Raw genomic sequence first — 27593 nt, 5'->3', positions numbered from 1 at the left:
TTTTTGGTGGGATGATGGAATTCAGGGCAGAGAGAACTCACTAGCATCTGGGAGTCAGGAGATCTTAACCACAACCCTTGTTCTGCCACTAACCAGCATTGTGACTTAAGCAAGTCCTCCCCAGTGTGGCTCACAGCCATCTCTGATTTAGGGGATTGGATTAAATTGATTCTTTATCTCTAAGAGCTTTCTTAATGATCTGAGCTATCCATCCACCCACCCATCCATCCATCCATCCATCCATCCATCTCCAGGGCTCCTTCACTTCCTTCACAGAGAGCAAATTTTTGAGTTTCTTACCTGGATAAACTCTCCACTTCGGAAATCTTCCCCATGCTCAAGGCTTTATGGGCAAGGGCAATGACACGGAAGCCTTGCACTGTGTAATTCCTCAGCTCTTGCGGGAAATTCTTGGGCACTGACAGGAGAGAAGTAAGGTCATACTGAAGGTCACCCAACTCCTGAGCAAGATTCTGGGATGTAGTCACTGTACCTTGTTTTAACTTGCACTCCATAAAGCTTTAACAGAAAAACCACAGCTTCAGTTAAAAGCTACAAACAATTTCATCAGCATGTCCTTATTACTCTGACAGAAATGAATGCCAAAGACATTCTGGTCATCAAATGGGTGTCAAATACTCTGGCTCAGTTCAGGAAGGACAGAACTCAGGACTACGTCTACTTGGATGAAATGAGGGAAATACTGACCCTCTACATCAGCAAACTACAGGCCACATCTGGCCCATTCTTTGTTTTTGTAAGTAAATTTTTTAAAGAATTTTTTAAATTTAATAATTATTAATTTTAGAGAGGAGGGAGGAGAAGAGAGAGAATGAGAGAGAGAGAGAGAGAAGGGGGGAAGGAGCAGGAAGCGTCAACTCCCATATGTGCCTTGACCAGGCAAGCCCAGGGTTTTGAACCGGTGACCTCAGTGTTCCAGGTCGATGCTTTATCCACTGCACCACTATAGGTCAGGCCTTTGTAAGTAAATTTTTACTGGAACACAGTCACACCCATTTGCTGTACTGTCAACAGCAGGGTTAAACCCAGCTTTAGATAATAGAGGACAAAATGCCAACATTTCTGTATTTTGACATGTAATCATAACTAATGTTAATATAGTTATAAAATCTCTATGGGTTATAGTGTGTTTATAAAGATATTGGAAAGAAGCACAGTGTAATGGGAGATGTGGTGGCTTAGGTAGTGAAAGGTAGTGAAATACCTGGGTTCTAGTCTTTAATCTACCAACTACCTCTCTGACCTTAAGCATGTAAGCCTATCTTCTACATCTCAAGTTTAGCATCTATAAAAGAAGGGGTGTGTGGCTTTCTGAACCAACATTCAGTTCAGACTTTCTGTAATTCTAAAATAACCTTGGAGGTGGGGATCTAATTTCAAGGAAGTTCCTACCTGTCTATTTTTTTTTTAAGTTTTTCATTTATTAATTTTAGCAAGAAAGGAAGGCAGAGAGAGAGAGAGAGAGAGAGAGAGAGAGTCAGGAACATAAATCTGTTCCTGTATATGCTTACTGGGGATCGAACCAGCAATCTCTTTGCTATGGGAGGATGTTCTAACCCAGTGGTCGGCAAACTCATTAGTCAACAGAGCCAAATATCAATAGTACAACGATTGAAATTTCTTTTGAGAGCCAAATTTTTAAAACTTAAACTATATAGGTAGGTACATTGTTATTAACTTAATTAGGGTACTCCTAAGCTGGCCAAAGAGCTGCATGTGGCTCGCGAGCCGCGGTTTGCCAACCACTGTTCTAACCAACCAGCCTCTCTGGCTCTCCATTTCTTAAGTACAGGGTGAGGGGAGAGGGGATCACTGAAGATAATATTAGCATTTGTCAAGGATCAGAGTTTATAGCAATAGGAAGAACTGGAAGGGTTACCAGAAGAATAAGAGGTGGCAAGAGACACCAAACCTGATAGAACAGGGGTAATAATTACCAATTAAAAAGTAAAAAAAAAAAAAATACTATATCAGTGTGGTTGGAAAAAAAAAGCAATGGGTAAGCTTTTTTATCTGTGAAGGATAGAGTTAATGGGAGCTATGGAGGTCCAAGTCAGAAAAAAAGGGGGGCACTTCTAAGGCACAAAGACTCCAAGTAGAGAGAGAAGTTAAAGCAATCACTTGCCAAACTAAAAATGCTGTGTACAGGTTTATGGATATCAGCAATCATAAAGGAGTCTATAGATGAAAAATCAAGAGAAAAAGGCCGACTTTATCCAAACGAACTCATTTAAAGGCAACAGTATTCTTATAAATCTGGGCTGCTGCTTAGAGGGTGCATATGTTTATAAGACTAAGAAACAATACAAATCAGCTCAAAATCTGGCCCAGGAAGATGAAATTGCTGGGAAAATGATCAGTTGCCTTGCTCTAATACCATCAAGTTTACTCTAATCATTTTTCTTTTTTTCTAACAGATTTACCTTTATACATTCTCCTGCCATTAATGTCTTGGGGACCCCGTAAGTGCTGCCAGCTCTCCAGGAGGTGACAGAGCACCCCCTCTGTAGAATCAGTTTAGTGTTCCCACCTGTCCCGTTTGTTCCCTCGTCCAAATGCTTCTCACTCTCACCAACAGGGGTTCTCTGAGCCCCCTGTAGCTCCCTATTCTGGCTTCTGATGCCTGCTTCACATCTGCTTCCCTGATGCCCCGCTGTGGTTAGGCTTTTCTGGCTGGATCACAGTTGGGTATTTCCTCTCTGCCTCTTTACCTTGAAATGATCATGTCTGCCTTATCAAATCTACCAGTCTCACCTCGCACTTGCCAAGAAAACAACCACCTCTACATTTATTGACTTAGACTTATTTGCTTTCTGTGTTTGGACTTTTAAAATACTTTCCCTCCTGAAAGAGCAATGTGTCTGTGAGTACCTGTTTCAGATCTGCAGAACCTGGCCAGCATCTCTGGGGCGCCCTTCATGTAGACATGGAAGTGACCCTCCCCTGCCAGCTGAGCGACCACAGACATCCTCTGCAGACTGGATGAGAAAGGAAACTGGCGCAAGATGGTGATGGCTTCCACAGGACTCTGAGAGCAACCGAGAAACGGGCGTTTCAGGATGTGAGTTAGTAGGTGCACACCAAGAAATAGGGTTTCCCCTGCAGTGAGCTCAGGGACACCATGAAGTGGTGTACTTATCACACATTGGTGTTTTTCTGGCTGCCTCTAAGGTGATTTCCTCATCAGGTTGTCTGGTCTGCAAGGCCCTTTCCTTTGGCTGCCTGGAGAAATCCTAATCATCTCCCAGGTCAAGCTCACAGGTCACCACTCCATTGTGGTGCTTCTCTACCCCCAGAAACAGTATTTATTCCCTCCTCTGGACTCCTACGGCTCTGTCTTCAGCCTTTATTGTAGCATTTGGCTTACACTTCTCTGTACCTCTATTGATTTTTCTACCAACCCATGTGCTCCTTCAACACAGTGCCCGGCATGTCTGGCTTTGAAACCTCTTCATCCCTTAGCACCTTAGCACAGTACTCTAGCATATGTGAGTACTCAGTGAGTGTTGAATAAATTAATAGATAAATTTGGGGATGAAGGAACGAGCAGACCAACTATGGACATGGTTACATTAAGGGAAAACAATAGGAATATAAAAATACTGTATGTGAAAGTCAGTTTTATGATGAAACTAAAATAAGTTTGAAGGAGAAAGAACTAAACAATTTAAAGAAGCAAATCATACCCAACTGGCTTTTGGTCCTGGCTTTATTATGATGTTTGAGTCTGATGTCCTAAAGTCGCAGTAGTCTACATTGCGATCTTCCATTATCTGTTTTAAAATAAAAGAAAAATTCATAATATTCCTTAGAGAAACACACTATGGAAGAAAATGTTCTCATCTGTATCATACTTTAATCTTTTCAAAACCCTTTTCACATACTTTCTCTTTTAGGCCAATTATCTTAATATCATCATTGTCAAATTTCTATTGTGTTGATTTACATTAAAGACCTTATTATAGAGTTTCAAAAAGCTGGAAATATTGTGACTGCATTTTAAGAAATGACTGAAGGAAGGAGTATGAGCTGCAGGCTGATGGCTTTTCCTAAATAGTATGTCTAACAATTGAAGCAGGGCTTACATGGAGAGCTGCTCTCCGACAGCACTGAGCCGATTAGCTCTCAGATGAGTTAGAATCGGGCTGAGATAAACATGGGACTATTTGTTATGCTATATCTATGCTACTAGCCTAATTGGTTAGCTAGGGAGTTAGCAAGTTAGTTGCCAACAAATTCGAAAGCGTATTTAAAAATGGTTTGTATTCTTGGATATTATAACAGTATAAGTCATACTATCTGAGAAACTAATATTAACCTAATATATGGGAAAAGCAGTCAGATATATAAATAGTAGAGGTCAGAAAATGGAAGACAACAGCTGGTCTCTGCTCTGTGATTTGCTTGTTTAATTTTGGGAACATCACTTCCTTTTCTAGATCTCAGTCTCTTCTGAAAACCACTCTAACAACACTTCAAGTGCTGAAATTCTTACATTCTATAAGGACTTTTCCTCACCCCTTTATGTTTAGTGAAAGGTTCCTAACTACCAAAAAATGTTTAACTCAAGGCTGCTTCTCACCCAGCTTTAAACTCGATGCACTTTTATGCTTTGTTTGGGGTGGATATAACTGTTCTTAAAAACAGTTCTCACAAAGCTACTATTACAGATTTATGTTCCCACACTAGCCCCTAACTTGTCTGTCATGTATGTAGATAGATCAACCCTCCTCTGATAGAAAAGTGGGCACTACTGGAACCAGGATCAAAGTCACATATAATAATAATGGTCCTGTGTAACTCCTTATTGTGTCAACTCTAGTGATGCTGGTAAGACATCACTTATAATTGCACTGATTCCTCTCCATTAAGATCCAGGAAGTGACTACTGTTTTTTCTTGATGTCAAAAATTTCTCCAAAACAAATGCTCTGATTATAACTTACTAATACCAAAAATTTCCCTGTTTATCAGGTTTCTTCTTTTATTACTTTGACCTCTAGAAAGTTGCAATTTTCCTATTGTACATCTTTAAACGAACATTTTTATGAGATGTACTTCATGTTCCTACAATCACTTGCTTCCATTTCTTTACAGCTCTGTTTAAAATGCTGTCTTGTATTTGATGTATCATTTAAGTAGCTTTAGAACCATTTTTTTGGAGGATCACAGAATGTAAATAACTGATTCATTCATTAATTAATACCTTCCATTTATTGAGGACTGTCCACAAGACCCTTTTAGGCTCATTGTCTCATTAGTCACCACGAGTCCATGAGTGAGGCTTTGTTACCTCAAATGCGTGGATGAGGTACAGCTCAGGGTCTCAATTCTGAATTTGGGGTCACACATCCAGAGAATAGCAGAGTCGAGAGGTCTTCCCACCTTGGCATGACAGCAGCCAGGGTAGGTGTATGACCTTTAATTGTCATTCACACTCAGCTCAGAAAATTGAACCAGTTGCCCTCCAGTTAGGTGTATAAATCTGTGCTATCTAATACAGTAACTACTAACCACTTATAGCTATTTAAGTTTAAGTAAATAAAACAAAAAAAAATAGTATATCAGTTGAATAACTATTAATGTTCATTAGCTATATGTGATAAGTGGTCACTATATTAGCACTGCTTTAGTCTATTGTTTCTCTGAGAATATTTTAAAAAATAGTTTTCTCTAAAACATGTTTTGGCCTATCAATATGGTTTCTGTGGTGTATGGCCAGTAGCCACAGCCAACATTACAGCTGCCTGGCCCATGCAGGTTCACATTTGATTTAGACAGATGGTAATGAAACCACAAAGCCAAGAACTGGTGAGCCATTACTTTTAATCCTAGCTTGCACCTGGCAGGCGAGAAAATACACACAGTGGGAAAACACTTCCCTTTCCATTCAGGGCTCCCAAAGCCACTGACTTATCCAAGTATTCCTAGAATCAAAGGTTTCTACCTCAGCAGACTTATTCACTTCTGTTCCCCATCTCCTTCTTCAAACTTTCTGTACAAACTCTGCACAAACTGGCTTCACCTTCAGCACTCCGCCATCTTGGCTGCCTCTCTTCTGCAATGCTAATTTCAGGAACCAAGAGAGAGAGCCCCTGGTCTCCCTTATTTTATAGTGTAGAAATTAAAGCTTGTAAGCCAATGTACAAATAAGGAAGTCTCTGATAAAAGTCACTTTTCTGAGGCATAAATGAGATTCCTCATAAGAGTGTACCACCCTATATCATGCAACAGTCAAAAAGGTGTGGGGAAAAGCTTAGTGTTGAGAAGATCTTAGTATTAAAAGGGTGGTAAAGGCTTAGTCTTAAAACTAGCCTTAGGTTATAAGGACCTTGCCTGCTTACAGCCTGTCCCCCACACCCAATGCAAACTATAAGTGAGCAAACATATACATCATATTTGCATGTGGTCAAACAGGTTTGCTAAATGAGGCATTTTATAGTCTCTCTTGAATATTCACAATGCACCACAGTATATTAAAGAAATCCTGCAGTTAAAAAATTGATTTAACTTTGTTTAAATTTTATTTATTTATTTATTTTTTACAGAGACAGAGAGTGAGTCAGAGAGAGGGATAGACAGGGACAGACAGACAGGAACAGAGAGATGAGAAGCATCAATCATTAGTTTTTCATTGCGCGTTGCAACACCTTAGTTGTTCATTGATTGCTTTCTCATATGTGCCTTGACCGCGGGCCTTCAGCGGACCAAGTAACCCCTTGCTGGAGCCAGCGACTTTGGATTTAAGCTAGTGGGCTTTTCCTCAAACCAGATGAGCCCGCACTCAAGCTGGCGACCTCGGGGTCTTGAACCCGGGTCCTCTGCATCCCAGTCCGACGCTCTATCCACTGCACCACCGCCTGGTCAGGTTGATTTATAATAACTTTGTTTAAACAGCAGTTCGCAAATTTATTTGATCATGGAACTTTATTTCATGTTGCACTCATTAACAGAGTTATTGGGCACAGAGGTTGGGAAATTCAGGTAGGGTCAGGCTTTCTGTGTGCCTTATTATTAATCTTTTCTGGGTTTCAACCAAAGTTAGAAAAGCTTTAGCATTCCCAGTAAAGATTACTTCAAGTTTTCCTTATTCAGTTGAAGCAATAAACTGTCACCTTACCCAGGCAGTGCCCTCAAACATCTTGAGGTCCAGAGGGTCTCCCTGGATGGTCCCATCCAGAAGGATCAGAGAGTGGCAGCTGGCCATGGCGGCACACAGAGGGCTCCACGCCAAAGCCTTGCCCGAGGTGAAGCTGTGAACTGCCTGAAAACTGGTGGACAAGATGATTAATAAGTTAGGGTTTTCAACAAAATCATTTTGCACACTGTGCCCCTTAAGTCTTCACATCGAGCTTCAATGATATCTAGCCCCAATGCTGAACACCTCCAACAGCTCCCCTTGCCCTGTGTGATCCTGTCCAAACTCCTGAGCCTGGTAGTCAAGGCCCTGTCTGCTCCAGTTCTATGTTACCATACAGATTCCACTCTTTTCAGGGTCTTTATGCACGACTTTTCCAGAGCCAAGTTAAACTTGCCGCTCTGTCTATACCTGCACAGGTATTGCCCTGCCTTTGAGCCCTTGGGGAGTTTGCAGATTATCAGCTCACTCAGCTTCCTCATTTTCTAAGGGGAGTATTTTGCCTGCAGGTTACTCTTCATAAAACCCTCCTTTGAGATGAATGTAAATTTCCTCTTCCACAGTTTGCTTCTGGTTAATCAATACTGTAGTTTCAGCACATAGAATCACAGGGACTTTGCCAGGTTTCTCACAGCTATTCTTTCCTCCAATCTTAGAGTTAAGTAGTAATTGTATCTAGTTGTTTGTACTTTTCAGAAATTTTCAGAGTATTAGGGGCAAGAGAGAGAGAGAGAGGCAGGGTGGAAATTGCAAACATCCTTTTTCTTTTTCATGACTCTGACCAACAGAGGCCCTGCACAAAAACCTGGCCAGGGCATCTAAGCAGCCAGGGGCAGAGATGCAGGCATAGGGCTTAGAGCCCAGGTAGTTCACTGAGGCCCAGACCAAGGATTTTCTGCAACGTTGCACTTCCTGCCTGTTGTTACTCTGTGCCAGTACTGTGCCTGCCCCCCCTCACCATGAGCCCTTCAATGACAGCAGCCTCAGTCACTGTTGGGAGCCAAGGCAGGGTACCCAGAGCTTAGGAGCAGATGCCTCTCCACTCAGACTGAGAAGGCAGGTCTCAGCCTCACAGAGAAGGGTTGAGATGTTCCAAGACTTTCTGGGGAGAGACACTCCTTCCCCCTCTTGCTCTGTTCTAAAGCAAGCGTCTCTGTGATTGTCCCCTCACCTCCCCAGTGCCATATACCCTTCAAAACCTGTCTTAAATGCTGTCTCATTCAGGTGCTTTTCCTTGATCCACTCATTTTCTTTTTTCCCTTTTTTAAAATTGAGAGCACGGGAGGCCGAGAGAAAGACATATGCCCCAACTGGGGTCCATCTGGCAAGCCCCCTGTGAGGCGATGGATGCTCTGTCCATCTGGGGTGTTGCTATGTTACCGGGCAACTGAGCTAGATCCACTCATTTTCAAAATTAGTTCCCACCTTTTATCCACTATGCTATTATAAAAACCAGGACTGTATATTATGTCAAGCAATTATTATTACTTCTTCTTCTCCATTTTGATATTTGTGCCTTACTAGAAACCCTGTTCACAGGCTGTGTTGCATACCGAAAGCAGGTGCATTTGCACCTTTTTATCTTCCTAAAGTGTGAACTCTAAGGGAAGAGATGGAGCTCTTCTTTTCAGGATCCCCCACCACCCTAGCTGCCCAGAAAGTCTTTGCAGTTCTTAATGAAACACGGTTCTGATTTCACTTTTTGCTTCTTTGTTTCATTTCTTCAACTCCTTAATCATCTACCTCATTCTATTCCATTTTTCATGTGGAGTTTCAAGGCCTACTATCCCTGCCTGATTCTGAAATTAGAACTCATTTAATAGGAACTGGTTCCAGTCAATTAATGTACATATTTTATGTGACATTATCCCTCAATACTGGAAGGATATCTTTGAATAGCACCAAGGCAGCCTCTACAATCACAAATTCCTTCCCACTAAGGTGCCTACCAGTTGTCAGCAGTAGGGACAGTCCCCCAGAGGTCCAGCCCATCTTCTGTAAGAGTGCCAGTCTGGTGAAAAAAAATAGAATTTATTTTAGCATAAGATTTAGAGCTTTTAGTTATATCTTGATTTACATAAAAACCAAGCTCCCAAGAATTTAAAGCAGATCTTGTTGTCCAAAGACCTTTTCTTTGTAAGCATCAACTATTAAATGGGAGAAGGGCACCTGAAAGAAACGTCCAGCAGGTGACAAAGGATTCCCAAAAGACCGTGTTGATAATTAGATGATTCGAATTACCATTCCAACAGAACGGAAGCGTCTTGCTTTTTGTTTGGTAATGTTTTGACTTAGTTGAGAGGGGTTCTAGTCTAATAGGAACCAGCTTTGACTTTTAGTTGGCACTTGCTTTCTTTCTGAAACAGAGCTCAGAATTTTTTTCTTGCTTTCTAAGACTGTTTAGTTCACAGTCTGCCATCTGGTTCACACAATTCTCTAAAACATGGGTGACATGGGTGACTTTCCAGATTGATGATTAAATGTTGATAAAGGGCTTTGAGACTAAAAAAGAGCAACAAAGTGCTAAATAAATTATCACCAATGCCCTATGAATGGGTTTTACTGTTAGATCAAGAGGAAAATAGGGGGGAGGTTGGATTTGCTGTATTATGGAAGAGTATCAGAAAATGTAACAGAGAATCCAAAATAGAACTAAAGATAATCAGAGACTTTTAATTTGCTCATTGCTTCACAGTTGATCATTAATTATGGCTCACAACGTTTTTACTAGGTAGGCTAGCGGCTGCACGCCTGCCTGGCAACCATTCAGCATAAGGAGCTGGCTATGCTGTGTCAACACCGTCAAGGCATAGCAAAGCAGCACCAGGTGTCGTTTAACACTACACCCAGGTCTCTGCCAGTACTTTATAAAAGTCATCTCTGTATAAGACACTGAATTTTCTAGTGTTCTATTAAATGACATCTTCTCTCATTACTGTGGACCACATTAGCATAGTGCTCTACAGTGAAGTACTCACACTGCTTTCTATTCTTACAACTGAGTAAATAGGGTAGAGACAGCCTCAGATTACAAGTGAATGAAGAAGTATCTGGGCATTATGGCCTGTAAATTGGAGAGAAAGAACCAATCCAGCCATCTACAGTCAAACAAATGCTAAATGACTTTGGCAAAGCCTGTGAAAGGACAAAGCTCATACCTGTCTCCAGATTAAAGAATTAAGAAATCTTTGTTTTATTAGACCTTATAGAAAGCTAACCTGCTTGTATGTGATATTCCTTGAAGAACAACAAGAAGAGCTATTTGTTTCATTTCCCTCCTGCATTTTATAAAGGGTCCCAACCTGTGTGTTTGCTAATCCCCTTGAGTTGTTCCACTTCAAAAGCATTTAGCAACTTAATCCAAACAGAGAAGCCTTCGTGGCAATTAGATTATGTTTTGAAACATTAATATTTTGAACATGAAAACAGATGATATGGCAGCAAACAGAAAGGGGACCGTGTTATTTTATCTGTGTAGAAATGACCATTATCCCATAAAACTGACCATAAACTAGAAAAAAAACACCCTAAATTATAGTTGAGATTCTGAAAAGAATAAAATATAATAAAAAGAAAACTTCTTACATAAATACTAGCCCAGGCTTGGCCTGCACTGAACAGAAAAGAGCACTTGATTTAGAGAACTTTCAACAAACCAATGTCAACCAGAGTTATACATGGGAAATGTAACTCTCAGCAACCCAGTGGTAAATATCTTTTATATTGAAATAGCACTAGATGGAAATTCAATTAAATGTAGTGCTTTATTCCAACATCACCCTGTTAGAGCTTTATAATGTGAAAGCTATAAAGAGATAATTGTAGTTCAATCTTCTCATCTTAAAAGTCACCCAGAAACTTAGTTTCAAATGCAAGATTAGATGTCTTATTTTGCTAATTGCCAATCAAGATATCTTTGCACTATAACATGCCACCATGCCACCAGAGTTTGGCCAAGCATGCTTTGGAGTGGTCCCTAATACAGACTAACACAGGAGCACATGAGGATGGGGAGGAAGAGGTTTCTATGGGAAGTAAAACAATCACCCTGCTGAGAATTAGCTTTAGAAACAGCCACATACATAATGAACATATTTTATATATCTGCCTTTTGGACACTAGAGAGGCCTTTGAGTAAGTAGTGGGAATCCCTATCAGAAACTATCCAAAGAGCTGTTATCTGGCCCAGACTTTGCAAGGAAGCTATTGTTAACACCAATGGTTCCTCATTGGTAGGAATAGAGGACTTCCTTTGCCTAAGGAAATTAAAAAAGAATAGAACTAAAATAATCTAAGAGCTATGCCATTTCTAATTGGAGATGAAGAGGTATCAGGTCAGCTCATAGCCTCTCTCCAGGTTGTCCTCTACTCCCCATTCTTGCCCCCATTATTGACGACAGGAGAGAGCTCTTCAGTTGCCCTCAGATAGCCTCCTTCTTCAGTTTTATCTCCCTTTTATCCCCCAGTTGTAACAACTAAAGCACACCTATAAAAATGTCGCTGGTCTTGCAAAGTGAAAAGGGCCCCCATTTGCTTCACGACAAGGCCCCACTCCTCAGCCTGGGCACACCAGGCCCTGAGCAACAGGGCTCCTCCTCCTCTCCAGCTGCATTCCCCACCAGAGAGCACACATTCCAGCCACACCCCAGGGAACCTGACCCCTCCCCCCACTGCAGGCCCTCACATCCCTGTTTCTGAGCTGCTCAGCTCTGATCCCTGAGCCCACCTGTTTAGCAACCAAAACCAAGCTCAGAAGTGACCACCTGTGGCAGGTAGCTGCACCTCGCTGCTTTGTCCATACCTGCATCAAGCACTCACCTCACTGCATTCTCGTTGTCTACACTTCCATTGACCTGCTTCCTCAGACACATGATGAACTTCCCAAGAGCTAGGAACATCTCATTAATGGGGCTCTCTGCCAATATGGTTTAATTAAAAAGTGGCCAAGCTTTTTATCAATTATTCAAATGCAAATAAACTGAAGACCTGGAGGGAAGAGGCCAGGCTCACGGTGTTATAGCAGTTAACCGACCTGTCTGGGCTGAGGGGTGGGGCCAGAGCAGCGGGCAGCTGACATTGCAGTCCCACCAGGTCCTCTATAGGAGAAAGAAGAGGTCTCAGGACCTGCTCAGCAGGAGTGTGTCCCTTCTGAACCCTCTACCCCTCTGCCCCCTTTCCAGGGCCTGAAGCACAGAGACAACCTTCCCCTGTCCTGAGTCCAGATCACCCAGAGGGCAAAGGAGAAAGAAAGGCCGAAGCATGTAGCACGGGCCGTTGTCCACTCCCTCCCTTTCCTCAGCAGAGGCAGAGGAGGAGGAAGGACTCTGTTCACAAAGCACCCCAGGAAACCGAAATGTCCCTCATACATTTTACTTGAAAAAGCCAGTCAGTCCTAGAAGTTGTTACAGTAAGAGATTGTTTTGAAACCCAAAACAGGAACAAAAAATATTAAATTTCAGAGAAAAGAAATCCTTGATGTGATGGCTAACCCCACTTCCTCAGGACTCGGTAAAACAGGCTTCTGGAACGTGATCTCACACAAGCTCCATCTGTGGCCTCCTCTGGCCTCAGTGTACCTATCCATAAAGCGAGTACGCCAGACCGGACATTTCTCTGAGGCCCTTCCCAGCTCTGTGGTGCCTTAAAACCGTTCACTGCCAGCCCAGATTAGCTCATACTTTGTCAAAGCACACGAGGTTTATCTGCCCACACATATTGATCCTCTGGGGGGAGATACAGAAGATCTTCTTTTTCGCCAGCCTCTTCTGTGCGTACATGATGCCTGTGGTCAGGGCAGCCGGCAGCACCGGAGGGACGGTCACGGTGAGGAGGAGCAGAGCCATGGCTGCGGTTTCTCCCGGAGAGACCTGGGGAGGGAAAGCACATACAGGTTGGCCGCACAGAGCAGGCTGGCACCTCCCTGGCCCCAGCTCTTGCCACATCTCGGGAGTTTGAGAAACTCAGATTGTTCTTTTTTGGTTTTTTTTAGTGAGAGGAGGGGAGGCAGAGACAGACTCCTCCATGCGCCCCGACGGGGGTCAGCCCGGAAAGCCCAATAAGGGGCGATGCTCTGCCCATCTGGAGTTACACAGTTGCTCAGCAACCAAGCCATTTATTAGTGCCTGAGGCAGAGGCCATGGAGCCATCCTCAGCACCTAGGGCTAACTTACTAGAGCTTTGGCTATAGGAAGGGGAGGAAAAGAGAGAGAGAGAGAGAGAAGCGAGAGGGAGGATAGAGAAGCAGATGGGCGCTTCTCCTGTGTGCCCTGACCGGGAATCAAACCCAGGACATCCACACACTAGGCTGATGCTCTACCACTGAACCAACTGGCCAGGGCCTCACACTATTTTTAGTGAGCCAACTGTTTTGGTAAAGCTGAGAGTTCTCCTGGCTGCGCCAAGGGAATGAACAGACTGTCTCTACTGCAGGACAAAGGAGGCTGACCCTCTCACCACACCCTCCATGCCCTGTTCTGACTCGGTATCTCTCCACTGAGCATTCCTTCCTCTCAGCGTGCCCGTTCCTTCTCAACCCTCTACACCCACAGGACTCCCAAGGCAGTGGGACTAATCTTGAGTTGTAACATTTCACACAGTGGCTTGACTCTTGGATGATATATCTCTTTCTTCCTCTAGCCTACTGTAGCTTATTCATCTTTGAATTTATCTTACTCATCTCTGGACAGAGTTCAGTACCATTTTTGACAGAGATGAGGTACTCAGCACATGCACTGAATGAACAGCAACTTGATGAAAACTGTGACCAAGAGTCTGCCAACATCTCAGCAAATCCTAACTGCTATAGGGAAGCCAACTAAGCAGCAGCTTGCTCTCCCTGGACTCGCACTCAAGAACGGGCACTGTGTTAGGCCGCATACATTACTTAGTTACTCCATAATAACCTAATGGTGGAAATATATTTTCTTAAGTACTTACCAAGTACTTAAAAATTATTTTTTCTTAAGTACTTAACAAGTGAGGAAGTCAAGGCTTAAAATATTAAAAAACTTTTCGAAGACCACATGCTAGTTAAATGGTGATGGTCTGAACTCGAGTCTGTCGTACTCCAGGGCACAAACCTGTAACCAATGTGTTATATTATTAAGCCAGTTCTCATAGAGCCAAGATTCCAGGCAAGTCTCAAGAAGTTCACAGGGCTGATAAGGGCAGGGCCAAGACCAAATCACAGGGTGGCTTGTTTTATTTTTCTCATGCTCCAGATATTAATGGCTTTGTCCTTTACAACTTTGCCTGGGTTTTCATGAAATAATCATAATTTTGGGCATAAAGTCCTCTTTTGAGTACTGAAATCACAGATTCAAGTTCAGTAGCAATGGCTGCTAGATTCATCTTTGGTCAGACCTTGGTTTATCGCAAAAGCCATCATTCCCTGCTTTTGCCACCCACAGCCACAGAGGAGCTTTGACCCTGAGGACTCAGCCCTCTCTAACCCTGAGCCAGAGCAGGTAGAGGCAGCCAACAGCTACCCGGGCTTTGACCCCCGAGAAGATGGAGTCTGCAATCAGCTTTGCTGCTTTGGTACATATTCGATGTTGAGTCCTGCTCAGGAAACCTGCCTTCCCTATTACTGCCAGCTTCTACTGGTCCACAGGAGAGGAGTTTACGCTTGTTTTCCTGATCAACACTCCTGCTTCCCAGATGAAACCGGTACACTGTCTCCAAGTTCAGCCCCACTGGCTTTGACAGTTTGCCTAGCTCTCTCAGGGTCCATCCTCCTGGTGCCAATATGTCCTGGCTTCTTCTAGACATGCTCTCTAGGAACTTATATCAGATTGAAATGACTACTCAGAACTCAAGGGAGAGCGGGAACATTGCCTAGAAATTCTTGTGTGTTTTGCCCACCAATATTCACCCTTCTCTCCCTTCAACACACATACAGAATGTACTTGATGCTACCAGCTGGGGTATTGTAATTGGGTCACACACCCCAGTTTCACACCTATGTTTAACTCCTTTTATTCACTTTTTTTCTTCTTCCTAGGAGCCCACCCTGCTAAGATCCCAGCATGTCTGCGTGGTTCACAAAAGCATTAGACTCTCAGGATCAGAAAGGACCTCAGAGGTCACTTGGGACAACTTTTTCCTCTCTAGCCATTACAGCTATTTAGAGACACATCCAAATGAAACAGACACCCTGAAGCTTAAAAAGAAGTGGGGATCCATGCGGCAGGCAGCTCTATGAAAGTAGACACTGACTTTCATTTAAGAACAGAACAAAACACAGAGGCAACTCGTCGACCACTTGGTATGTTGGGCATGCTCTGGACAATATACACACTCAAATATGTCAACACTCACAAATAATCCAAACTTCTAGGCATGGCAGTAAGAGCTCCATTAATTGGATCTATTTCTACCTTGCTAGGCTTAATCTCTTTATTGCTTGCTGGTTCCAGAAGACCAGTGTGCATTTCTTCCTTTGTGTTTGCTCACTCAAATTAGTATGCCCATTTTTCTCACTAATCTGATTAACTAAATCTTCCCCATCGGATCAGGCTTCAGAAACAGAAAATTTTTCTGAGACTATTTGAGTTTGGGTATCACTAAAGCCACACATGCAATAACCTCTCCCTCCCTTCCAAGTAGTGAAGGAGCTGAGAACTTTGCAACTCTTTATAGCTGCACCATCCAATATAATTTTTACTACCCACATATGGCTATTAAAATTTAAGTTAATTTTAAAATTAAACTAATTACTTAAAAAAATTAATGAAAATAGAAAATTTACTTCCTCGGTGACACTAGCCACACCCCAAGTGCTCAATAAGCACAGGTGGTTAAGGACTGTTCTATACCGGACAGTGTCTATACTGTATAGAGCATTTCCATCATCTAAGCCAGCTCTATTGGACAGCATTGATTTACAGAATAATGGGACTCGCAGTAACAGAGGCAGATTAAGGTCGGTTGAGGCCCCGGGTGCAGAAGAAAATATTGGGCCCCTTACATTAGAAAAAAATGTAAAGTTGAGATTTTGCAGGGCCCTTCAGAAGTGGGGGCCCAGGGTGTGCGCCCAGTGCACCCTCCGTTAAATCTGCCTCTGCACAGTGACCTTATCTAACCCTTTTGAATTAGCTCAAACTCTTTGAAAAAACTATGACATTAGAAAACCTTATCCCCAGTACTTACTCCATGGTACACATATACACCAAGGCCGTAGAAAAAACCCACAAGTCCAAGGCAGGCCAGGAACACTATGAACTTGAAGGCATCACTGTACAGTTTGAAGTTGAGAGGCCGGGGGTAAAGGATGGATCGCACCAGGTCTCCTTTGGCTGTATTGTAACCTACATAAAGAGAATCACAGGCAGAGAAAGGCCCTCTTCTACAGTTCCCCTCAAACCCAAAATGGTTTGCATTGAATTCAGGATTGATTAGGAGGGTCACTGCAATATAGAATGAAAACAGCATTGCAATGTATTTACATTTCCTCATAATTCCTGGGAATGATAGAGAGCATTCACTTAGCCCTGCTCAGCTTCTCTCGCTCTGGGTGGAAACGCTTTCACGGGCTCATGCTGCGGCTCCACACTCACGCGCGGGCTGGGGGAAAGGAAGGTTAAGGAGCTGCAAATGTGGTGACCAGAGAAAATGAGCTGCTGAGACAAGAAGACCTTAAAGCACAAATATGTGTTGGAAATAATAGAAATTACGAGAAGAGGAAAGCACAAAGCAAGTAATTACTTAAATATATATGCCTCAGATCATGCAATTTTTATGCTCAAAAACCTTCCAGAGTCCCCATTTTTTAGAATAAAGTTCACATTTCTAGGCAGAGCATTTGAGGTCCCCTTAAATCTGGTCTACCCTGTCCTTGCCGAATTTCTCTCTTAACTGTTCACTGGTCTCTCTTGCTTTCCTTCTTCTGTGTCTTGCAGGCACAAGTTAACATGTCTTCCCAGCACTCTGATAAGGTGGGTTAAATCTTTCCTATCCTAGAAAACTGCCACTTCACTGAACAAATGTTTCCAGAGTTCTACTTTTATACTTGATATCAAAAACAGTTTACTTCTCGGAGTCCCTATAACACTTGGTCATATGACATCTATTCCTGCTCCGTGTCTTAGTTCCCTAAAAACCCATCTGTGCCCCGCACCATAACATAAATCCTCTTCAAGGACAGAGTATCTCATGATTTTTTTTTCTTTTTCTTTCTTTCTTTTTTTTTTTTTGCATTTTTTTGAAGCTGGAAACAGGGAGGCAGTCAGACAGATTCCTGCATGCGCCCGACCGGGATCCACCCGGCATGCCCATCAGGAGGCAATGCTCTGCCCCTCTGGGGTGGTGCTCTGTGGCATCTAGAGCTGTTCTAGCACCTGAGGCAGAGGCCATGGAGCCATCCTCAGCACCTGGGCCATCTTTGCTCTAATGGAACCTCGGCTGCGGGAGGGGAAGAGAGAGACAGAGAGGAAGGAGAGGGGGAGGGGTGGAGAAGCAGACGGGCGCTTCTCCTTTGTGTCCTGGCCGGGAATTAAACCCGGGACTCCTGCACGCCAGGCCGATGCTCTACCACTGAGCCAACCGGCCAGGGCTGATTTTTTTTTCTTTAGCCCTCAGTGCATAGCACTTAGTAGATACTCATTAATATCTAAAGTTGACTACTATATATTCTAGATATGAGTCAGTATTATAAGTATAAAGCATGACTTAGTCCCTCTACCTGATGAACACCTGGCCTCCTGACACAGGCTTTGCAGGCTTTGCAGAAAAGGAGCCGAGTTTCCTCTCACCTGTTACCTTAGCGTTTCGCAAGCTCAGGTCAGGCAGTTTCCATGATCACTACCCCATTAGCTTCTGCTTATCAGCTGCTTGAGATGTTCTCTTGCTCACTGACTACTTTAAACAAAACTTAATTTTTTTAATTTGAAAAGAATCAGGTAGAACAATTGAATCATAGCTTAAACAAGAGCAGAGAGATATCAAAGTTCAAAATGAGTTTTAGATCTGTGACTATGTCAGGTGGCAGAAACACAGGTCAGGGGTGAGTACCGGAGCAGGAACAGATCGTGCAAGGGGTTGGCCATGTAACGTCACGTGAAAGGTTGAAATTACTTCTAATAATCTTGAAAAGGTTTTGAGCGTGATGTGCATAAGCTGCTTCAAGTAGTGTTTTATAGATGTGACTCAGTGATAATTTGAGGGATAGGTTAGAGAGAATGTGAACAAAATATAAGAAAAATATTTGAGGTGAAAGTTGAAAGGGAACAGTCTAAAAAATATTTCTGTTATACTTTAGACAAAATATGATGAAGATGTGGACAAAATGGGGGTGAAGGAGAGGTAGATAGGACCCAGGAATAGACAGGATGTGGCTCCCTAGTTGGTAGGGAAGAAAGACACACTAGCCAGATGGTGATGGAGTCAACAGAAAGCAGCGATAGAAGAGAATGAGTTCACGTTCAGAGCCTTGACTTGGAGGTGTCATGTCTGTGGGAACCCAGGTGGAGGTGTCCAACAGGGACCTTGATGTGACAACCTTGCAAACAACTCTTTGAAAGGAAAATTTCCTCAAGGGATAGTGATTGAAACTGTTTCCTTGGCAATCATTTAGCATGGGTGGAGAAAAGAGAAGAAGCCCATGGACACAAGAAAAAACAGGAACACAGTTTTGCCTTTGAGGAAATTTCCTTTATCCCTATATTTGCTTCATCATCTACAAGGGTTTTAAACAACGAATCATTCAGTTGAAAATGGTGTTAATTGAGAATAATAAGAGCCTGATTAGAAACGACTGTGGCTGTCATTACTAGAATGTGGCAAACTCCATAATCCTAAACAAGATTCCCCTAAATCCAACCCCCACACCCCCAACTTCAATCAAAGACTAAATTTACAAAAGTGAAACAGACTAACCTGTCTGCAAAACGACTGCTCTTACTGGCCCCTGGCCGGGGGGCTTGACTTGGATCACTTCCGTTCCGCAGAAGAGGACATGCTTCCGATAGTCCTCCGCACTGTGGGATTTCCAGGGCATGCTGTCCTCCACGCGAGGCAACGGCGTCTTTGTAACAGGTATACTTTCTCCTAAAGAAGATTGTATTTTGTTGATTCTGTGTGAACTCTAGTTATTTAGAGTTGGCGCTTGCCAGTTGCAAGAAAGTATACAAATCACAGCTAATCCTGTCTGAATGCCCAGCCCTTGAGGCAGATGGCTGTTCTTAGGGATGCTGGTGATGCCCGGTGTGGTACACTTGATTATATTTCAAATATTCATTTAAAATCTGCCCATCTTTTTCATACCTGGCCTACACAGTTTGCTGCTATAATTTTTAAAACAGCCCATTTTAGCAAAAAGAGTTGTCACAATCATTTTCCCAGGTGTTCTTTAAGCCCAACACTATTCTAGACAATAAAGCAGCTATAAAGCATGTGTATAGTTATTATTTGCCTTTCACCCACCCATTCATCTGTCCATTTGTTCATTTATTCAACAACTATTTTTAAGTGCTTAGTCTGCACTAGGCACTGCTCTAAGTGCTGGGGATATAATAATGAACAATTCAGATAGAAATCCTGCCCTCATAAAGCTCAGGAAGCCAGATAAGAAAGTAGCAGTCAGTAATTAAAACACAATTAGGTAAATGTTTTGATAGTAGTACCAGGTGATCCGAAGATCTCACCTACACTGAGAATCAGGAAAGATTTCCCGGACAAAGAAAAAATGACATTTTCAAAGAAGAGTAAGGCCAGCCGGATCAAGGAGAGAAAAGTGTTTGTGGACCAAGTGAGAGAAAGAGCACGCTGTGCCCTGGGCACTGGATAGGTGAGGGTGTCCGGGACATTGAACACGGGGCTAGAGGTAAGCAGTTCAAGTACAGAGAGGAATGAGAAACGGTGCCCTCATAAAATCTATGAAGTATTCTTCATGGTATTTTTGGAGCTGGGAGTGAAAGATAGAAACCAATATGACAAGACAGGACCTTCTCTTTTCTCTTTCTGGTTTTATCTTCTCAGTTCTAAGCCCATGAATTAGCACTTAAGTATGTAGATAAGTCTGTAATGCCTATCTTCATCTTGCCTCTCACCCGTGCTCTTGTTCTCTCATCCCAATTGTGGGCTGTTCATCCCAACCTGGCTATCCCACTGGCTTCTCCAACACAACATATCTAAAGTCCATACCAATATTTTCATCCTTAAACTTCCTCTTGACTTTCATATTTCTTTATGGTACCACTCTTTTGCTAGATCACAGCTTTATAATACCAAAATTATTTCTAATTTTTCCTCTTCCCATACTTGGCTCTACTCTCTCATGAAATCATTCTCCAAGGCCTGCTACTTTTTCCTCATGTGTGTGCCTCACTGAGTCATTCTTGACTCTTGCATCTAGGTCCCAATGACTTCATTGGTAATCACTGTCTGACTCATGGTAGTAACAATGATTAGCTGTGATTTGTTTAACTCTTTGACCTGCACACATATTCTCTGGGTGATCTGAGGCTACGGTGGAACTAATAAATCTTTTTTATTAATAAGTTTTCAACCATAATCTGCCTTGACTTTTTGAGTTAAAAAAAAAAAAGCCTCCTGTTCTTCCTCCTATGTTTCTCCTTTACTCTCAGGCTGCTCCCATACTCACAACACTTCTGACTCCACAACAAGCAATTCTGTGACACCAGATGGTTGTCCCACAATCAAACTCAGTTCAGTTCGATTCTGACACTATTTACCTAGAGAGAGCATCAGATCCCCCGGGTCAAGGCTCGGTCCCACGAGACTGCTTCCACATCACTTCAGGTGCCAGTTGCAAATCCTGTGCTTCTGACCAATACATCTGAGGTTCCCACTACTCACTCCTTGGCTTTGATTAATTTGCTAAGTGGCTCACAGAACTTAGGCAAAAGCTTACATTTACCAGCGTATGAAAGAATATGGTAAAGGATACGGATGAATAGCTAGATGAAGAGATTCTTAGGGTGAGGTCTGGGAGGTCTCTAGTACAGAAGTTCAGGTGCAGAACCCTCCTGCAAGTGAATGTGTTCACCCACCTGGAAGCTCTCTGAACCCTGTACCGTTGGGATTTCATGGAGGCTTCCTCACATATGCATGATCAATTATCAACTCCATTTCTAGTCCCTCTCCCTTCTCTGGAGGATGCGGGGGCGGAGTATGGCTGAAAATTCCAAGCTTCTAATCATGGCTTAGTCTTTCTGATGACCAGGGTCCAGCCAGGAGTTATCCGGGAGCTCACCTAGATGCTCCTAGTACAGGTACTCTTAGCACTTAGCAAATTATCACAAGGGTTTTAGGAGCTTTGTGCTGGGAACCAGGGGTATATGTCTATCTACCTATAAATATATAGATGGATATCTCTCTATATAGAGGTATATATATGTAGATATGTATATGAAGATAGATATGTATAAATTATATAATATATAAGTATATAATTTATAAAATATACATATATTTCCCTATTATCTCATACTGCTTAACTAGTCCTTCTCCTCCAACCTTTCCCTTTAGTCGTCCCATAATACTTCCAGGTGAAGCTTATCAAAGACCTAATTTGTCCTCTCATTTTATTCTCAAAACTCCTTAGGCTTTCCCATGGCCATTACTAACAAAGTTCAAACTCTCTTGCTAGCTTGCCAGAGCCACTACAACCTGAGCATCATTGGTTCTTGTCCCCTACACAAACACCAGCTAAGCTAGGCCACCTGCACATCCTATTATTACTGACTCTCATTCTTTGCTGGTACCATTCCTCTCCGTTTTCTGATGGCTGTAAGACAGGATAGTTAGATGTTTATTGTACTGATTTTAGAGGGGAAGGGAGAGAGAGAGAGAGACAGAACATGGATCTGCTCCTGTCTGTGCCTGAGCGGGAACTGGACTGGCAACCCCTGTGCTTGAGGATGATGCTCTAACCCAGGGGTCCCCAAACTACGGCCCGCGGGCCACATTCAGCCCCCTGAGACCACTTATCTGGCCCCCGCCGCACTTCCGGAAGGGGCACCTCTTTCATTGGTGGTCAGTGAGAGAGCACAGGATGCATCCTGTGTGCTGTATGTGATGGTGCCACAAAGCGTAGCGATGCGAGACGTTCGTGTCAGAGCTCCAGAAGCGCGTCATATCACTTGTTACGGCTAGCAGTGACAAATATGGAACCAGACACTGACCATCTCATTAGCCAAAAGTAGGCCCATAGTTCCCATGAAATACTGGTCAGTTTGTTGATTTAAATTTACTTGTTCTTTATTTTAAATATTGTATTTGTTCTCCTTTTGTTTTTTTTTACTTTAAAATAAGATATGTGCAGTGTGCATAGGGATTTGTTCATAGTTTTTTTTATAGTCTGGCCCTCCAATGGTCTGAGGGACAGTGAACTGGCCCCCTGTCTAAAAAGTTTGGGGACCCCTGCTCTAACCAATCCAGCCAGGGCACACAGGGTATTTAAGATACAAGGATAATTAGCTCAAAGTTCAAAAAAGATAAATTTCAGAGACAAAATAAAAAGTTAATAATACTTCCTGACTCCCAGATTTAAAACGAACTAGAATGAATTGAAACTCTATCAGTCTTTTGCTAAATGTTTAATTAACAAGAAAGCGCTTTCTATCTCTAATTTGAAAATACTATTATACTGGTTACAGTCATACCAATTTAGCTCTCCTTTCAGGTAATAACGGAGGGCAAGAACTTTGCCATGTATAACTTTTTATAGGCCTCATTTTCCATACTGGTATGTAATAGATTCAAAATACATAATTTTTTCTGAACAACTGGATTGATAAAAAAAATTACCCAGGGTTTTTATAATTGGTTTTTCAAAACTAGTTTTCACCATGTTACATTTTTTTTATAGCCTAAGGTATAAGAAGTTACAAAATTTTTATTATTGAATTTCCTTCAGAAAATTCCTTTATCCGAGCACTATCTTTATGTCATTTTCTTTAGAACAAATTACGCCATCCATCCATTGTGTGGATTTTCAGTTGCATTCTATATGGCTTTGTCAAAGAGGTAGAATCTCTTGACTAATCTCCAAACTGCTGTGCCATCATTTTTAAATCAGCCTTCATAAAGGCAGATACTTATAATTATAAATGTTTTTCTGCCTTTGGATCACAGAATATTAATCCACAATTTATAATTAAACTCATATTAATGAATAGTTTCTGCATACACACCAACAATTTCAGAAACAGGCAGCTTCTCAATCACCAGAGATGAAGTCATTGGAGATAATATTCCAGAAATAAGGTTCAAATCAGATGATTTTACACAAAGATGATTTTCAAGTCTCTTTTACCCTATTCACATATTAATAAAAAGTCTCGTGCTTGGACTTTCTTGGAATCCCAAGTAAGAATGAATTCTCCTATGAAAGTTTGGAGGTCCAAGTAAGCTAGAGAGAGTTTCAGAAGGAAGTTATACTTAAGCCAACTGTACAGTTGGCTTCCAGGACCTGGTGGTCCTGGCTGCTATGAAAGGGAGATTCTCTCCTTGTCCCCAGTGAGCCAGATGCCTCTGCATGGTGACAGCATTTGAAATGCTAAGTCCTTGTTCATTTATATTTGTGGGACCATTAGACTATAAACTGTTTGAGGGAAGAGACTATTCCTCATTTGTCTTGGTGACTTCAGCACACAGTACAGTGCCTGACACATAGTAGGCATTTCTGAACCTTTGTAGAGTTAACGGATAAATAAAATAATAAATAATTTTTAAAAAGGGAAAGGGGTGAGAAGAGGAAAGGAGGAGAAGATGACAAGAGAAAAAGATCTGACCAGCAGCTTGTCTGACAGGATATAAATGTGAACTAACCACTTAGAGAAATTACTAAGTGTCTACCCTGAATCACCGCACACTTCCCACACAATCGGCTCAAGTAAGTCAGTAATTCTGGTAAGTTAAAGGAGAAGGAAAGAGATTGGGGCAGAGTGACAACTACCCCTCTTCCCCATAATTATCATTAAGAGAACGAGGAGGTGGTAGTTATAGACACAGATTCTAAGGTCAAAATGCCTGGATTTAGTGTTTTGTTTTCTTTATAAAAGTTACAACTGTTGAAAACTTGTTACTTACTTATTCTCATATTTTCTGTCTCCTTCTAAAATGTCAGCTTTACAAGGGTAGAAATCTTATCTGCCTTGTTTACTGGGTATCCCCAGCATCCATAGTAAGGGCTAATAAAATATTTGTGAAATGAATGAACAAATAAATAAATTCAAATCTCAATTATACCACTTTTAAGCTGTGTGACCTGAAGCAAATTACTTTCCCTCTCTGGACCTTATATTCTGTCACCTTTATAGAGTTGTGAATTGAATGAAATAACATATGTAAAATGCTGGCACGGTACCTAATACATACAAGAACTAAGAAAATTTAGTTATTGTGCCAAGAGAGAATTTCAATATATTAACAGAATTTTTCCCATGGCTTTTTTTTTTTTTTTTTTTTTTTTTTTTTTGCCTCTTGACTGCTTTGTGAAGAGCTAGCTCTTGAAAGGGATCATTGCCTCAAGAGGTAGAAAAAAAAAGGACAGAGGAGTTGATAATTAGCTTTTGGTTTCAAAAGTCATTCGTAAGTTTGATCATGAATTTTAGAGAATACTTAAAGAGTAAGAACAAAGCCTTCTTGTTCATTGTGCCTTTCTTCTACTACTTTTCTAGCTAGATAAAAATCCCTGGACTGGCAATTAAAAGAAAATTCAAAGAAAACTTAGCTACTATGTGTCCCTCAGTAAAAGCATGTATACCAAAGAAAGATATGGAAACATTCTAAAAGTTTGTGGAAACTGGGAGCCAAAGGCCCCTGGCTTTGCCTCCTTTCCCAGGTAGATGGGCCTGGAACACTTCCCAAACCCAAGGGGAAGTGGGGGCACTGGACAGAAGGGCTCCCTAGACCCGATCCCCCTCCACGATGCCTTGTGCAACATCAAGCAGTCAGACTAAGCTCTGGAGGACCTACACACTAATGGGCAGTAACTGTGTGACTTCTACCAGATACGTCAGACTGCACACTTCCAGGGATGGCAAAATTTGGAGCCAAAATAAAAATGAAATACAATAAAGTGAAGCTTCTTGCATAGTTGAGCTTAATGCAACAGCATGAGGCTAAGGAGATGAGGAGGAGGAAGGTTTTACAATGGGCACGTGCTATGGATGGGAATGCTCAGTGGAGAGAAAAAGGAGCGCGGCACACAAAGAAGGACAGTCACTCCTATGGTCCCTCGTGACTGGGTGCAAAGGCCACCTCCAACTTTAATTCACCTGCTAGCTGACCAGCCCTGGTCTCTTTTCAATTCAATTTCTTCGTCTGTAAATTGGATATTTTAATAGCTCCTAGTCTAATTTGTTTTATGCCACAATGAAATCAGATATACAAGTTAATTATAAAATAGAAACTGCGATATAGATGCCAGGAGTAATTGCTGTTCTTGCTCTTATATAAATAAAGACTTCTATATATGTAAAAGTCTGTTTTGCACATGGGAAAAATAACCGAGTCAACGTTTGTGGACTAATGCTCTAGGAAAACCTGCTCAGTTGCAGGAATTCAGCCCTGATCTAGTTGTTCCATCAGGATCCTTTTCACAAATATATACACGAGTGGAAGGAACTATGGAGGCTGTGTAATCAAGTGTGTAGAGCATGGTGGTTCTTAGATCATTTTTTTTTTTTGTATTTTTCTGAAGCTGGAAATGGGGAGAGACAGTTAGACAGACTCCCGCATGCGCCCGACCAGGATCCACCCGGCACGCCCACCAGGGGGCGACGCTCTGCCCACCAGGGGGTGATGCTCTGCCCCTCCGGGGCGTCACTCTGTTGCAACCAGAGCCACTCTAGTGCCTGGGGCAGAGGCCAAGGAGCCATCCCCAGCGCCCTGGCCATCTTTGCTCCAATGGAGCCTCGCTGCTGCGGGAGGGGAAGAGAGAGACAGAGAGGAAGGAGAGGGGGAGGGGTGGAGAAGCAGATGGGCGCTTCTCCTGTGTGCCCTGGCCGGGAATCGAACCTGGGACTTCCGCACGTCAGGCTGACACTCTACCACTGAGCCAACCGGCCAGGGGCCTTAGATCTTTTTGAGGAAATGAATGAGAAATAAATATTTCTATTTTATGTGTCTATTTCTGACGTTGACTTTTATCAGTAGTCAGGTTAGCTAGATATTAATGCTGGTGACTTTATTTTTTCAGAAGCAGACCCTAGGAAAAGCCTCTTACCATTTAAGGTCACTTGAAGTCAATTTTGCACATTTGTTGAAGGACAGTCTTGTTTACCATTTCTGCTTTTATGGAAATCTCTGAGTTTATCTCAGAATCAAGACAAGAACTGTGCACCGAGTCAGACCCAGGTAAATAAATACTGCTTTCTGTCCTCCCCTGTTTTCTCACAATCACGTTCTCTGTCACCAATGACAGAAGCCATTCTTCATTGACAGGCTGCTGGGAAATGCAAGATGGTCCCTGCCTTTGAGTGAAGAGGACAGCTTCTCCTGGGCTTGAGGTTTGCACATTGGGTACTATGGCAACATTCTGAATGAAGGATATGATTAGTATGCAAATCCTCATCACTGCCATTATAAGAAAGTTAGATTTCAGCACATTAAAGGGCTATTTTGCAATTACACTGAACATATTTATGTTTACCACATTTTCTTGTCTCAATTTTAAATTAAGCAGACCCATTTTTAATTTGAAGTCTGCTTGTGTTGAACAATTTAGGAATAGATAATGACTCCCTTTACATTTAGGTGATCTTAAAAAGGTGTGTGTGTGTGTGTGTGTGTGTGTGTGTTCCATCTTTAGCTACTTAAAAGCAGAAAAATGCAACAATTTGTAAGCAGAAAAGACAGTTTCTATTTTTGTGCTGCTGTATCATCTCTTCCTCTCTTTCTAGGATGTTCTGTATCTTTGCGGCGGGGGAGGGGACTAAAGAATATTTTTCAAGTAGCTCCTTACTAATTACACAAATTCAAGTGGACTTCACAAAGTACAAATGAGAACAAGGACTGAAACCATAGCCAGAAAGCTGGCTTTCTGCTCGGTGAGATCATCTAATAATATAACTCTACGAACAGGACTGTCACGCTGTCCTTCCCCGAAGGTGCAGCTCAGTCTCCTTCCAGGTGACACTGGGGACTCACGCTTCCGTCAGTGGAGAGCAGGGCCGGCTAAAATCTCTGCGCCCTGCCAGTTGGGAGAGTTGGCAGTTTTAGATTGTGTTTGGGCTGAAATAAAACCCATTCTCATATTTAGGAAGAGACTTGCCTCAAACCATGTAGTGGTCCCTCTCCCTGCTTGGAACCCAAAGCACCTTATTTACCCCACTGGGTAGGCAATTAATTAATCACGTGTTGTATTAGATTTTTTTTCTAGTTTCGTGTTTATCATGGCTTGATTCTTTTACTGTTCAGTGTTTCCTATGTGCACATATTGTGTCTCCCTCATCCATCTCTCACTACCT

General features: G+C 42.3%; 1 protein-coding gene across 4 annotated transcripts in view; it reads right to left on the bottom strand.

The window, feature by feature from the left end:
• The window catches only part of ATP13A5 (ATPase 13A5), a 129129-nt gene that overhangs the window by 53944 nt on the left and 47592 nt on the right, over window positions 1-27593 (bottom strand). For all 4 annotated transcript variants that reach the window (XM_066241086.1, XM_066241090.1, XM_066241088.1 and 1 more), the window contains 8 exons: window positions 19033-19203; window positions 16309-16466; window positions 12837-13025; window positions 9108-9169; window positions 7141-7291; window positions 3708-3794; window positions 2893-3049; window positions 301-418 (listed from right to left, as the gene is read on the bottom strand). In XM_066241086.1, the coding sequence (XP_066097183.1) occupies window positions 301-418; window positions 2893-3049; window positions 3708-3794; window positions 7141-7291; window positions 9108-9169; window positions 12837-13025; window positions 16309-16466; window positions 19033-19203 (1093 nt within the window). The remainder of the gene's footprint in view (window positions 1-300; window positions 419-2892; window positions 3050-3707; window positions 3795-7140; window positions 7292-9107; window positions 9170-12836; window positions 13026-16308; window positions 16467-19032; window positions 19204-27593) is intronic.

The sequence above is a fragment of the Saccopteryx bilineata genome, chromosome 8 (genome assembly GCF_036850765.1).
Source record: "Saccopteryx bilineata isolate mSacBil1 chromosome 8, mSacBil1_pri_phased_curated, whole genome shotgun sequence".
Taxonomy (NCBI): domain Eukaryota; kingdom Metazoa; phylum Chordata; class Mammalia; order Chiroptera; family Emballonuridae; genus Saccopteryx; species Saccopteryx bilineata.
The sequence above is the reverse complement of the archived record's forward strand: the minus strand, read 5'-3'. Positions and strand labels throughout refer to the sequence as shown.